The sequence below is a fragment of the Tricharina praecox genome (genome assembly GCF_024521635.1).
Source record: "Tricharina praecox strain CBS 144465 chromosome Unknown BZA05scaffold_20, whole genome shotgun sequence".
NCBI classification, from domain to species: Eukaryota; Fungi; Ascomycota; class Pezizomycetes; order Pezizales; family Pyronemataceae; genus Tricharina; species Tricharina praecox.
The window spans coordinates 105,390-117,623 of NW_026250422.1; the positions used below are offsets into that span (position 1 = coordinate 105,390).

A 12,234-nucleotide genomic window follows, 5' to 3' on the forward strand; every position below is an offset into this window, starting at 1 on the left:
AACGAATGTGGTTAGTAGTGGGCATCAATGTTGGCGGCCATGGCGGGGGTTTAAGCTTCTTCTTCTTCTTTCTCGATCATCCCCTACAGAATACACCATCAACCTCTATCTTCTCTTTCTTCTGTGTGTGACCTCCTCCCGATCCCGCCGCCGGTCTGGAGGGGCGTTGGAAAAAGAGCCGTCCGCAAAACTAGCTTATGTCGCATATGCTCGTTGACAGCCTTTGAAGAGACGTGGCCGTCAGGCCACACGGGAGATAGTCTGGCCACAGATCCCGCACAACAAGCCCGCAAAGAACGAGTAGACGAGTCATCGATTGTTCCAATCGTTTGTACATGATATAAATCCTCCTCCGCAGTAAGTAGAATCAAGAGAAGAAACCCGCAAGCCGGCAGGATCTAATACATCAAAACCTGAATCCTCACCAACAAGAGAGTTTCCAAATCCACCGTTTTCTCCAGACCCGGAAACACAACCCCACGAACCTTCGGATCGCGCTTCCGGTCTCCCGCTATCGTCACCGCAACCTCCATCTCCTCTTCGCGGAAGGGGACCTTTTTACGCTCTGTGAAGCCTTTGGCCGTCCATACCAGCTCGAATGTTGCCGGCTGTCGCTCGATGATCTCGGCGAACTGGGCAACGGATCGGACCACAGATTCTAGACTCTGTAGACAGAGGTCGGACGACGTCTTCGTCGAGACAAAGGGGCTCAGCAGGTCGTGCACCACTTGCGCCAGCCTCAGGATGGTCCGTTCACGGGCTTCATGGTAGCCCGCCGGGCTGTTGTCTGCTTGGAATCAGCATCTGACCATCTGGATCATCCGCGAGCCACGAACTAACCCGCACGATTACTGGTGAGCTTCCCGCCCTCGATGTTGTGTTCGGTATAGCGATCGGTAAAGAACGCACCCTTATCGAAGGCCTCGAGGATAATGCCGCCCAGCGCCGCCCGGAGGGCATACACGCGGGCGTCCTCGAGGGCGACCAGGTACTCGAAATGCGAGAGGTGGTGGACGACGCTGCGACGCTTATCATGCGGCACGGCGCGCAGCTCTTCACCCTCCACCACCTCTTCGTCGAGAATGTAGAAGTCGAAGACGTGGCTGGAGATCCTGTCGTCGATCTCCTTGAACCGCCGCAGGATCGTGGCGTCGTCCACAGGCAGCCCGGCCCACTCCGGCTCGAGATCGGGGAGAACCACGTCTTCCTTAGCGGTCGTGCGGTTGCGGCGGGGTGATATCCCGCCGTCGTTCCAAAGGGTCGGTGGGAACAGCGCGAATTTCCGCCGGCGACCGAGCAGCCAGACGCCGACCACGGTCATGATCAGGAGGAAGCCGAAGACGCCGAGAACGCTGGCCGCTATGCAGCCGGGCTTGCACTGGCGGCTGCCTCCTCGTGGTTGTGAACTCTGCCGCCCTGGTGGTAGTGTCAGCGTGGGCGCTCCCGAGCTGGAGTCGTTCCGGTGGTCGTCCTGGCGTTTTCGCAGATTCAGAAGCACCGACATGGCGAATCGCTGGAGCTGGGAGGAGGGGCGATTAGAAATCGCCGGAATCCAGTGCTCTGGTGAGTAGATGGCAAGCAAGCAAGTCGGTCAAGCCCTCCTAGCGGGAGATAGCTGTCAGGAATATAGGAAGAAACTCCAGGCGGGGCTGGCAGAGCTGTGTCTGGTAATAGAACGCACTGGCTGGAGTGCTCAACTTCTTCTTCAGCGGGAGGAGACTCGAGAGGGTGGTGTGCCATTGGCGTGTTGGTGGTTGCCTACGGTGCAACCAGTTAAATATGTTCACCTTACATGAACTCTGTGACCCGCTCCATGCGCAGCAAAGTTCGAGGTCACACTCTACTATAGCTTGTTCCAAGTTCCAACCCCGCCAAAACTATTCTCGGTAATGCTCCAAATCGGACGTGCTGGGGCTGACAGTGCACAACTACACACCTGGTACATATGCGAGGTTCGCCAGGGGGCTGAGCGGTTGCTCTTCTTCGTTAGCCTCAGCTCCTCTATAAAGTTTCTTTTTCGTGATCATGTTCGTTCTTCAGCACAAAACCACCCACCAATTTTGTTGCTGCAGTAGTTGGTCCTTCTGAGCTCAAGTACAGCCATCAGCAGCAACAGCAGCAGCAGCAGCCATCAGAGGCCTTTACCAAAAAAATCTTCAGCCTGTTTTTGGCATTACTGCACCAACTATAGTCCGAGCCATGGCGAAAGAGACACTTGCCATAGCCGTCGATTTCGGCACGACATATTCAGGTAGGTAGTGAAATCCACATCTCGTACCGCAGTTTTTAACCTCCCCTCTCAAGGTGTATCCTACCGCCCCATCGGCGACAACACGGATCCGGAGCCTACGCAGCTAGGGCGATGGCCGGGGCAGCCTGCCATCCGGCAGAGCTTCAAAGTGCCCACGATGGTAGCGTATCCGACGGGCATGAACGCGCACTCGCCCGTTCTCTGGGGCTACCAGGCGGAGCGGCCGCCCACCGACGCGTACACGCAGGTCCGCGCCTTCAAGCCGTTTCTCAGTCCTGATACCCCGCAGGAGTTCGAGGGCGCTCCCGGAAAGACGTTGTTCGATGCCGTGCGGGATTTCTTGCAGGGTGTGTATGATCACCTCGTGCGGGAACTCCGCGGTCAGGGTCTCTCCGCTACTCTCTACGACTACCTTGTGTTGTTTACCGTCCCCGCCACGTTCAATAATGCCACCGTGGAGGCCTTCAAGAGGATCGTTAAGGCGACGGGATGGGGCGATCATAGTATTCAGGTCGAGCTTACGGAGCCGGAGGCGGCTGCTCTGCATACGCTGCGGACTCAGCGGGTGCTGCTGAACCAACTTGGAATGGGGGCATGTGATACCATCCTTCTTCCCTGCGTGCGGCGCATCGTCTAACTCGTGGATTCCAAATAGACGGGGAGGTGTTTCGTTATCTGCGATGCTGGAGGCGGCACGGTGGTGAGTTGCTTCTGCATGCACACGTGACACATTGACTGAATGCATATGGTTCCGTGCAGGATTTGGCCTCGTACTCGATCAGTGAGATGATTCCCAGCATTCGGCTTGCGCAGACGGGTGTTGTTACTGGTGGTGTTTGCGGTTCAATCCTGATTGACCGGTAAGTTCATGTGTGGGGAACTTCGCGACCGCACACCTACTGACCACCGTGCTGTGCTACCCACGCAGCGAGTTTAAGCGTTTCATCAAAAAGCTGATGGGAGAGGGCGCATACAATACCCTCTCCAGCAGCAAGAAAACCGCGTTGGTCGACGAGTTCATCGCAAAGAAGGAGTGGTTTGAAGATGTCGAATATCACAATACTATCGCCCTCCGGCTGCCGGCTGATGTCTCGTGTCCGAGACAGAGGGGCGGGTTTCTCTCGATTGAACGGTTCGTTCCTTACTTTTCCGTCTGATTGGCTCCTATGGCCCGGCTGACAAGCATGCTTTCCAGCGACCAGATGAAATCCTTCTTCGAGCCTTCTGTGAAGGAGACCTGCCAGCTAGTGGTGGACCATGTTCACCAGTGCAACCAGAACGGCTTCCAAGTGAGCGTAAGAACCACCCTCTCGCCCATCGCTATGCGTTTCCCCTGGTTAATACTCTCCAGTTCGTATTCCTAGTCGGCGGCTTCGGCACCTCGCCCTACCTCAAAGCGCGGCTCGCCAGCGTGCTCTACCAGCTGCAGCCCGGCTGCGAAATCATCACGCCACGGCACGCGTACGCCGACAACCCTTCCCCCCATCTCCCCCATGCAGTCCGACTGACGCAATCAAACAGTGAACAAGCGGTCGTCCTCGGGTGTCTATACACGCACCTGCAGCGGCTGCGCAAGGAAGAGGACCCCGTCAGCCAGCGACTGTGCCGCGCGAGCTTGGGTGTCGTCGCGCTCAAGGCGTTCAATCCGGCGACACATGCGCCCGAGGAGCGGTATGTACATCCGGTGACGGGGCAGGAGCTGGCGTTGAACCAGATCATGTGGTTGTGTAAAAAGGTGTGTACTCTTCTCCGCCGGATTTCCCCTGGTACATGTGTAAATGGGTAAATGAATAGGGGGTAGGTTGCTGATATGCACTGCGCCCTGCGTGCGCGGGGATAGGGCGACCCGATTACCCACGGTGCGGTCAGCGAGATCGAACGCGAGCTGGTGCGCTCCTTTGAGAAGGCCATCACCGAGGAGTGGATGGAGCAGCTGGTGTGCAGTGATCACGACATCGCGCCGAAGCGGATGACAGCCGGTATGCTACCTACATCTTACACATTCTTTGGCGCCCCAATCCAACGCAACCACTCGTACTTACTTACTCCGCGTCTCCAGGTGTCCGCGAGATCTGCGTCCTAACCTCAGACCTGCGGCGGTGCCCGCTGAGCGAGTTCGACAAGAAGAAGCGGTCGACGGGCGGGTGGTGCGGGATGGGCCGGAAGTCGTATTACGAGGCGCGATATACGGTAAAGTTGTTGCAGAGCACCGCGGACCTACGCTTCGAGATGACATTCAAGAAGAGAGTCAGGAGCGATCTGCTCAAGGTTACGTGGGATGAGTTGGGGGATAAGAGAGGATGATACCGGCGGCCGGGAGTGGTATATGGAGGGGGAGGGGGGAAGGAGCGGGATCGTCTTTTGTTTACTTGGATTGTCTATGCGCTCACTGGCTTGCTTGTATAACGGTTGGAGTTTTGTAATGTAATGAATATGGTTAATCAGAGGGTGTTACTGTACCCTACTTGGAAATTGTCGCCGTGGTCCGTGGACGGTTCGCCACTCGTGTATCTCCGAAAACATCACGGCCTTGGCCTACCTAATGTGCTTGGTCTTGAAGTCCCTCATCCAACCGAAAACAAAGACGCGGACCGTTTGACCCTTCGAGACTACTATTGTTGATTCGACGAGGTGTACCAGTCACAATATATCACTCGTGAAATTGAAAAAATAAAATCCGAGTGTCGTTTGGAGTCTTGGACGTCCCGGAGGGCCGGAATAATCCATTTTCGGCAGAGAGCACCTCTGCTGGCACAGCCTGGGGGTCCGACGGCTGGCTTTGGTGAAGGTGGTGGTACTAGCACTAGGGCACGCAGACGAAGTTTGAACATCCGTCGAAGCACTGCGAGTTGCCACCGAAGGCGAGTGGAGCAGCAAGTGCTTCGGCAAGAAGAAGCAGCAGAGACTCACTAGCACGAGCAGGAGCACCCTCCTCGCTGGCTCAAGGTGCAGCGAAGACATCCTGAGCTTCCTGCGTAGGGCAAAAAGGGCCGGAATGACAGTTGACCTTCGCCCACATCTCGGCATAGGTACCACTTCGGCGTACTATATCTATTCAGATTCATCGTACATGTTCGTAAGCCCAAAAAGACCATTTTGGGTTCCCGTGACCTTCGATATCACGTGTCGCTCAGATATCGCCAGGAACCATGAGCAGATCGCTCAGCGCGCTAACTGATCCCCGACGCAACCACTCTATCTGCAAGAAATGTCGTGTAGCTATGCTTCAGCTGCGCAACGCATCCGCAGTTTCGCGGAGTTTACTCAGGCGTTTGCACACGCAGGCAGCCCTTCTCTGTGCCCTCTGTGCTTCTATCGCTCGTCCGCTCGCGACCTCAAGTGCTCGGTGCGGCGAGGGCCGGTCCGGTCCCGGTCCCGGCCGGGTTCCTGGATTAGCTGCATACGATCATTCTTCAGTTGCGGGCCAGCCGGCGCGAAGGACAAGGTTGCTTGAACTTTGTAATCGATCTGCTCGCAGAGGTGAAGTGAGGGCTCAGGGAGTCGGAGGGTAGCTGGATAAGTAGTACCTCGTTGTGCAACGGGGTGGGTGGGTGGGTGTGGCACGTGGATACCTGCATCCTCCGCTGCGTGACTGTGCGCATCTCCTTCTGCACACGCGACGGGATCTCGGAGAATTTCTCTGAAAAGAAAATATTTCCCGTATACATGAGGTGGGGACGATGGTTGTTCTTAGGTTATGTGAAGGAATGCAGGAACGATATCCATCCGGATGTAAATATGTACGAGTCTCCTGCCTGCTGTTGCGGGAAGCTTCTATGCCATACAACGAACTCAAGTAGATCCCGGATTCCAAGCAACGCTGGAGAAAGGACTGTCCATGGACCACCCCTGGAACTTCGGCAGATATTGTCCGTTTGTGGAGACAAAGACTTGTAGGTATCTGAATCTGGATCGGGACATGCCAAGAAACAGGTTGTTATCAGGCTTACCGAGTTCAACGGTAGACCGGCCGGTGACGTGCATGCATGATACGATGGGCTCGTCTCCCGTCACTGCAGCTGGCCTTCTGTGGTAACATCCCGTTGGCGTCCTTCCCATCCAACCGTCTGGCTGCTCTCACTCATCCCTCCTCTTTCATCTTCATCTCCCTGTACTCTTCTCTCTGCTTTCCGCAGCTCGGAGCACTCTCTACAAATACCTCACCACCTCCCAAGCTCCAGACAGATCAATCTCCACTCCCCCGGCCTGTCAGAGTGTTCTTTGTTCATCCAGCTCTCTTCCCATCCCGTCCGCAACGATGACACCCCTCCTGAAATTGTTGGTGGCCGTCGTGTGTGTGGCTTCCACGGTCACCGCTCGACAGAGTATGCGGGAGATTCAGATACACAAGCAGCTGGAAGTACTGGACCGTACAGAAGGATCAAACACGGCTCCCGGAGTAGGGCCGAAGTACAAGGTTTACTGGCAGGAAGCGTCGGTTTGTTGCTCTCTGGGGACTGGGAAGACAGGGAGACGTCCGTGTGCTGACAGGAGAGAAAGCTCCCGATAGACCACTCCGGAGAGTATCCGGGGAACTTCAGCAATCGGTACTGGGTGATGGACGGTTTCTATGAGCCTGGTGGTCCGGTGATCAGTAAGTTGGCTTTCTGGGTGCGGAATGAAAAGGGACCGTACTGACAGTGTCAAGGCTTCGACACCGGTGAATCGGACGGAGGACATCGCTATATTGGATACTTGACAGTGAACGAGACCTTCTTTTACCAGTACCTGAAGGAGTTCAAGGGGATGGGTATAATTTGGGAGCATCGGTTAGTGTACCGCTGCAGGATTCACCGGCCCTTCCGTTGAGAATTTTAGGTACTACGGCCAGAGTAAACCGTTCCCGGTGAATCTCGACACCCCTTCGGAGCAGATGAGATTTCTCACCACCGAGAACGCCCTAAAGGACTTTGTCGTCTTTGCAAATGATTTCAAGTGGAAGAACTTCACCGTTTCCCCGAAGGTCACGCCGTGGGTGGTTATTGGCGGTAGCTATCCGGGCATGCGTGCTGCTTTTCTTCGACGTGGGTCCCTTCCCAGGGCTACTCATCTTATCTCCAAGTGCAGACATTGGTATTAATACTTCCACAGATTTATACCCCGAGACCGTTTACGCAGCTTGGGCGTCTTCCGCCCCGGTCCAGGCGCAGGTGGATATGTCCATCTGTACGACCAGCCTACATCTTTGGGATACCTTACTATGCTGATGATGATATAGACTGGGAGCAAGTATATCGAGGGATGGTTCGTTACAATCTCGGGAACTGCACGAGGAACGTCAAGCTGGCGGTTGATTACATCGATCGGCAGCTCTCCAAGTCGAGAACCGCCGCAAAGTTGAAACAACAGTACCTGGGGCGCACGGCAGAGAAAGTAACCAACGGAGGCTTTGCTGATACTTTGCACTATCCATTCTACTGGTGGCAGGCCGAGGGCGTGGGAGAGTACTTACGGTCGTTCTGCGACCATCTTACCAACGGAGATAGTGAGGTCGGACCGGAATGGGCTAAAGAGGAGGACGGTGAGGGTGCTGGAAAATTATACTCCGATCGATGGGCTTCATGGCCCGGATACGTGAAGTTGGTGAATACTTACAACCCACTTGGTCACTGTGAAGGCTCTACTCGAGACGAAACAGCCCAGCCTAACTGTCTGCTTGATGGGCGCTATAGTGGAGATTTGGGAATCTCCTGGTCATGGCAGTGGGTCATCGCCTCACCACAACTTATGTACAGACATGCGAAGCTGATCGTGGTTAGATATTGTTCGGAATGGGGGTACTTCCAATCGACGAACATCGGGCCGCATGCGTTGGGATCCCGGTACAACAACCAGCGGCACCAGCAGGAAATCTGTTACCGTCAGTTCCCGGACGGTCTCTCGTCGGGTTATCTACCACGGAGGCCGAGGGTAGATAAAATGAACGCACTCACCGACGGTTGGAATATGCGTCCTAGTAACGTATTCTGGACGGGTGGAGAGTTCGATCCAGTTTGACTCCTTTTCCCGAAGGATGGCAAGATGGCACGCTGACTATGGGATGCGCAGTGGCTATCGCTATCTCCTCTGTCCCAAGAAAAGTGGTCACCAATGTTGGCGGCTACGCCCGAGGCCCCGCGATGCGGCCATACTCCTCCCGAAGGACAAATGTTTGGGCACCTGTTGGAGAACTCGGAGCATTGCTATGAACTTAGGAGCAGTGTCGAGTCCGCAACGCGGCCGCAGGAGATGTTTCGGGATGCATTGAAGGGGTGGTTGAAGTGCTTTGGGAAGTAATGCGGGTTTATAAGAGTGAGCTGCATGTTTAATCATGGATGTATGAGTTACCGAGCGAGTACCTGTTGTTGTGTCGAGTAGATGAATGGCGAAAAGAGTACTATTCTGGCTAGGACGCATGACTGGTCCGACTCGGCCTTTAGTGACGTGACACTGTTGCTATGCTATGCTACGCTTCCTTCCTTCACTCACACTCGACAACTGGGGCATCGGTCAACAACTCGAGCCCTTCATCCCCAGTTCCATCACCACTCGCTGCATACGATAGCTGCTGCTGGCGGCACTATCGCCACTTTATGTTCACGATCCTCCTTACATCCCCGTTTCCGATCCCATAATCACCGGGAGAGCGGTATGCTCCCATCGACATCAGACATATCTCCAATAAGGACTCACGCGTCCCGAGCAGTTTATGCAGTCACGGACCTACTGGCCCTACCGCAGTAGCGAACCTTTCCAGCTTCCTACCACCATGCCATCCGAGAAGTCCCTCGAGCGGTCAGTATCCTCGGCCGGCCTCGACGCCCCCAAGCGCGAATCATCCAACACCGCCGTTGCCACTCGTCGTCGCGCAAACACTGGCTCCCGTACGCCACACATGATGGGACTCGGTGTGCCCACCGAGAAGATCGTTACGAGTGGACGAGCACTGGAGCGGAGGGAGTCCTCGCAATGTCTAGGACTCGTAGTGCCACAGGGAATACCACTGTCACCAGCTAGCAATCTCGAATCGGGTGCGGTTTCTCCTGCGATCCTGCTCACGCCGGCCAGTAGTGGTGATGATGAAGGGAGTACGGAGTCCTCCGTGGTCAGCGATAACAGCAACCTGTCCGTGCTGCGGGAGGACCTGCCTACACCGCCGCTCGCAACGCTGCTCACGGACAGCGAAGATGATGTATCCGGGTCGGCAATGGAGGATGGAGAAGCGGAGTACACATCGATCCTGATTCCGCCTTCCAGCTTCATCGGCACCCGTAGCCGCCGCGGTACCATGTCGTCTCAGAAATCCGTCAACTTCGATCCCGCGCCAGCCGAGGTGCCACCCGTCTCCTCCTCCATCCGTGTCAAGACCGTCGAGTTCTCGGACCCAGATCCGACTTTTCACCGGGCAGTAGGCTCGCCAAATACACCTACGGACGAGGCGCACGTCGAGCAGGTCGGTGCGTTTCGGGTGACGAACTTACGGAACGACTCGCTCGGGAACCTACCGAAGATCGTTTCCACCACTCCATCCTCCGAGGAGGCGACGCCGATCGAGCCGGTAGAGGGCGTGGGAATGAAATTCCAGAGCGATGGGGGCGCGGATTCGGAGTCACAGAGGAAGCCAACGCCGCCGCCGAAGCCTGCAAAGGTTACCCCGAGAAAAGTGTCGGCTGGTTCCGCGGGCTCGAGCTTGCGCGGAAATCCTCTCATGAAAAACCTCATCACTCGCCCGCCGGCCGCAATAGTCCGCGGAGGAGATGATGTCAACACTTGGGGCCACGGGAATTCGTTCCCCTCCGTCGGCACGGCTACCACCGCCGTGAGCAATACCCACGCCCACCAGGAGGACTCGGTTATCTGCAGTACGTGCAGGCTGGACGCGGCACTGGTCGATATCGGCCCCTTGGTTCTTGAAGACACAGCGCCGGTTGAGGAGGGTGAGAGTGGAAGTATGAGGATAAAGGGCAGCCTCGCTGCAAGCATCCAGAGTGTTCACGATATTCTGTGGAAGGATGATAGCGCGAAGTCTACGCCGCAAGGGAGTAGGCGGAGTAGTGCGTGGGCTATAGGACAGGGGAGCTTGGGTATAGGGATTGATCCCTTGAGTGGCGGTGTGGAGGGGAAGGGTGATGGTTTATGATGGATGGTGGTGTGCTTGTTCGAGTATGCGGAGGAGCGGGCGTTATCGTGCTTTTGGGAGGAGTGGGTGGTATCGTGCTTTTGACTGTACCAGTGGGTAGAATCGAGTCAGTGGTGTTGAATTATTACTATGATACTACATATCCCCGAATCTCACGGATGCAGCTAAAAGGATCTCCAACCCGCACCGGGCTGACAGCTGACTGGAGATCTGTGATTGCAAGGGCTGTGCAACCCTAACCCAACACCGACCTCACACGGTCTCCAGCCCGCCTTTCCGTGTAGTTGGGTAGTTCAGGGCCGAATTTCGTCCGTAGTATGTAATTGTTCGCTTGAGATAAAGTAACGTACCGTAGCTGTCACGCTCCGCATGTGCATGGAATCTCCATCCGATTTCTTCCCGGCAGGCCGCATGCAATCGCCGCCAACGCACGGAAACATCCAGGCCCCGGTCAAGCCTGTCAGTGGCGGCGAGAGCTATCATAGTAGATGCGCTGGTCCAATCGGAACGGCGCTCGCTTCACACTCGAGAACACTCACGGCTGCATATAAACCCCACCAGCGCGCCCAACATCAGAGGACAGCTGGATAGTAGCTACCCCTCCCCTCCCGACCTTAAGCTCCCGACATCTCCACCACCATGTCCGCCACCCTCGGCCAACAACTACTAACGTACTTCGCCGGGCCGACCCTAGCCACCCTCACCTCGCACGCGAGCGAGATCCCCAAAGCGCTTGACGCCTTGCAGCACACAACACACTCAGCGGAGCAGACGGCGGCGCAGATCCGCGAGGTCCTCTCGAATCCTGGCGGCGGGCTCAGCGGGCAGCCCACCATCCCGCGCGGGGAGTTTACGCGCAAGCTCGCGGGTTTCTATGCCAGGGTCTTTCCTGGACATCATGTGCTGGTTGTTTATGATAGGTCGGCCAGGCTGGTGAGCTTGAAGGGGGTCCTGGGGGGGAATGGGAGGTATGTTGCTGGGCCCACGGAGATGTACACGTGCCATAAGAAGGTTCATCGGGGGAGGGGTAGGTTGGGGTTGTGGGGGTTTCATGTGAGTACGGTTCGCGGTGGTGGTGGTGCTGGTCGTGCTGGTAGTCGTGGCTGATGGGCGGCAGTGCTGGGTGTTTAAAGAGGGAGAGTTTGAGCTGTTGGGCGACGGAGGGTACGTTGTGGCCTCCTTCCCTCCCTTCCTTACTGTCCCGCATGCTACATACCGAGCTAATGGACGTGTGATAGCTTCGTCAACTGGTGCTTCGAGAGCCCGAGTTATACGCGAGACGGGAAGTCGGTGTCGTTTCATAAGCTCGAGTGATTAAGGAAATCTACGGACGTGCGGATGGTCTGCTGGGTCGTGGGGATATATGGGTTGGGTTGGCTGGCTTCCTTTTTTTCTTTTGCGAATTGCGGATTGCGTTTCTTTGGTGTTTGCAGAGTGGGTAGAATACAATGCATATGGGATTTATCATTTCGACTCGGTTCCGGGCGGCGTTTTTCGTTCATCAGGATTCAGTGCTTGGCTGCTGTGATGAGAGGCGAGGCTAGAATGGGCTTCGGCAGTACATACGCCCAGACTTCAGACGAGGGGGATATCGGAAAACGACATAACGCTGCTGTAAATAGCCGTGCTGCGCTGAAACATCAACCTTTTCTGTCTCCCGATCCTGCGTGGTGTTAAAGTCGAAGTCGCAATCTCGTGGGACTACAACCTCCCTGACATACCCGCATTCAAGCTGGGTACCGCTTGGTCGCTCGTCTATCGCCGCTCGACCACGCCGTGAATGTACACTGCAATGCTAAATTCCGCTTGATGCCCGCTTCGGCTATTCTATAAGCGCAGGAATTGATTCACTGGCTGGAACGGT

At 55.9% G+C, this 12,234-nt stretch overlaps 4 protein-coding genes across 4 annotated transcripts; 3 read left to right on the top strand and 1 right to left on the bottom strand.

Annotated features, from left to right (window-relative positions):
* Positions 1-294: 294 nt before the first annotated feature.
* Positions 295-1,753, bottom strand: BZA05DRAFT_404138 (uncharacterized protein). Its single transcript, XM_051484268.1, has 2 exons — positions 841-1,753; positions 295-787 (listed from the first exon to the last, which is right to left on the bottom strand). The coding sequence occupies exons 1-2, from the start codon at positions 1,502-1,504 to the stop codon at positions 399-401; spliced, it is 1,053 nt and encodes a 350-aa protein (XP_051337463.1). The 5' UTR covers positions 1,505-1,753; the 3' UTR covers positions 295-398.
* A 295-nt stretch (positions 1,754-2,048) lies between these two features.
* On the top strand, positions 2,049-4,725 carry BZA05DRAFT_404140 (uncharacterized protein). Its single transcript, XM_051484269.1, has 10 exons — positions 2,049-2,251; positions 2,305-2,843; positions 2,907-2,951; positions 3,011-3,111; positions 3,180-3,383; positions 3,447-3,546; positions 3,603-3,712; positions 3,773-3,986; positions 4,092-4,230; positions 4,311-4,725. Exons 1-10 carry the CDS (start codon positions 2,200-2,202, stop codon positions 4,553-4,555), a joined length of 1,749 nt encoding a protein of 582 aa, XP_051337464.1. The 5' UTR covers positions 2,049-2,199; the 3' UTR covers positions 4,556-4,725.
* A 1,522-nt stretch (positions 4,726-6,247) lies between these two features.
* On the top strand, positions 6,248-8,641 carry BZA05DRAFT_404142 (serine carboxypeptidase S28-domain-containing protein). Its single transcript, XM_051484270.1, has 8 exons — positions 6,248-6,689; positions 6,752-6,845; positions 6,900-7,020; positions 7,070-7,275; positions 7,343-7,417; positions 7,470-7,953; positions 8,011-8,242; positions 8,300-8,641. The coding sequence occupies exons 1-8, from the start codon at positions 6,510-6,512 to the stop codon at positions 8,525-8,527; spliced, it is 1,620 nt and encodes a 539-aa protein (XP_051337465.1). The 5' UTR covers positions 6,248-6,509; the 3' UTR covers positions 8,528-8,641.
* A 2,127-nt stretch (positions 8,642-10,768) lies between these two features.
* On the top strand, positions 10,769-11,831 carry BZA05DRAFT_404148 (uncharacterized protein). The gene is made up of 3 exons (XM_051484271.1): positions 10,769-11,423; positions 11,488-11,534; positions 11,609-11,831. The coding sequence occupies exons 1-3, from the start codon at positions 11,010-11,012 to the stop codon at positions 11,682-11,684; spliced, it is 537 nt and encodes a 178-aa protein (XP_051337466.1). The 5' UTR covers positions 10,769-11,009; the 3' UTR covers positions 11,685-11,831.
* The last annotated feature ends 403 nt before the right edge of the window (positions 11,832-12,234 follow it).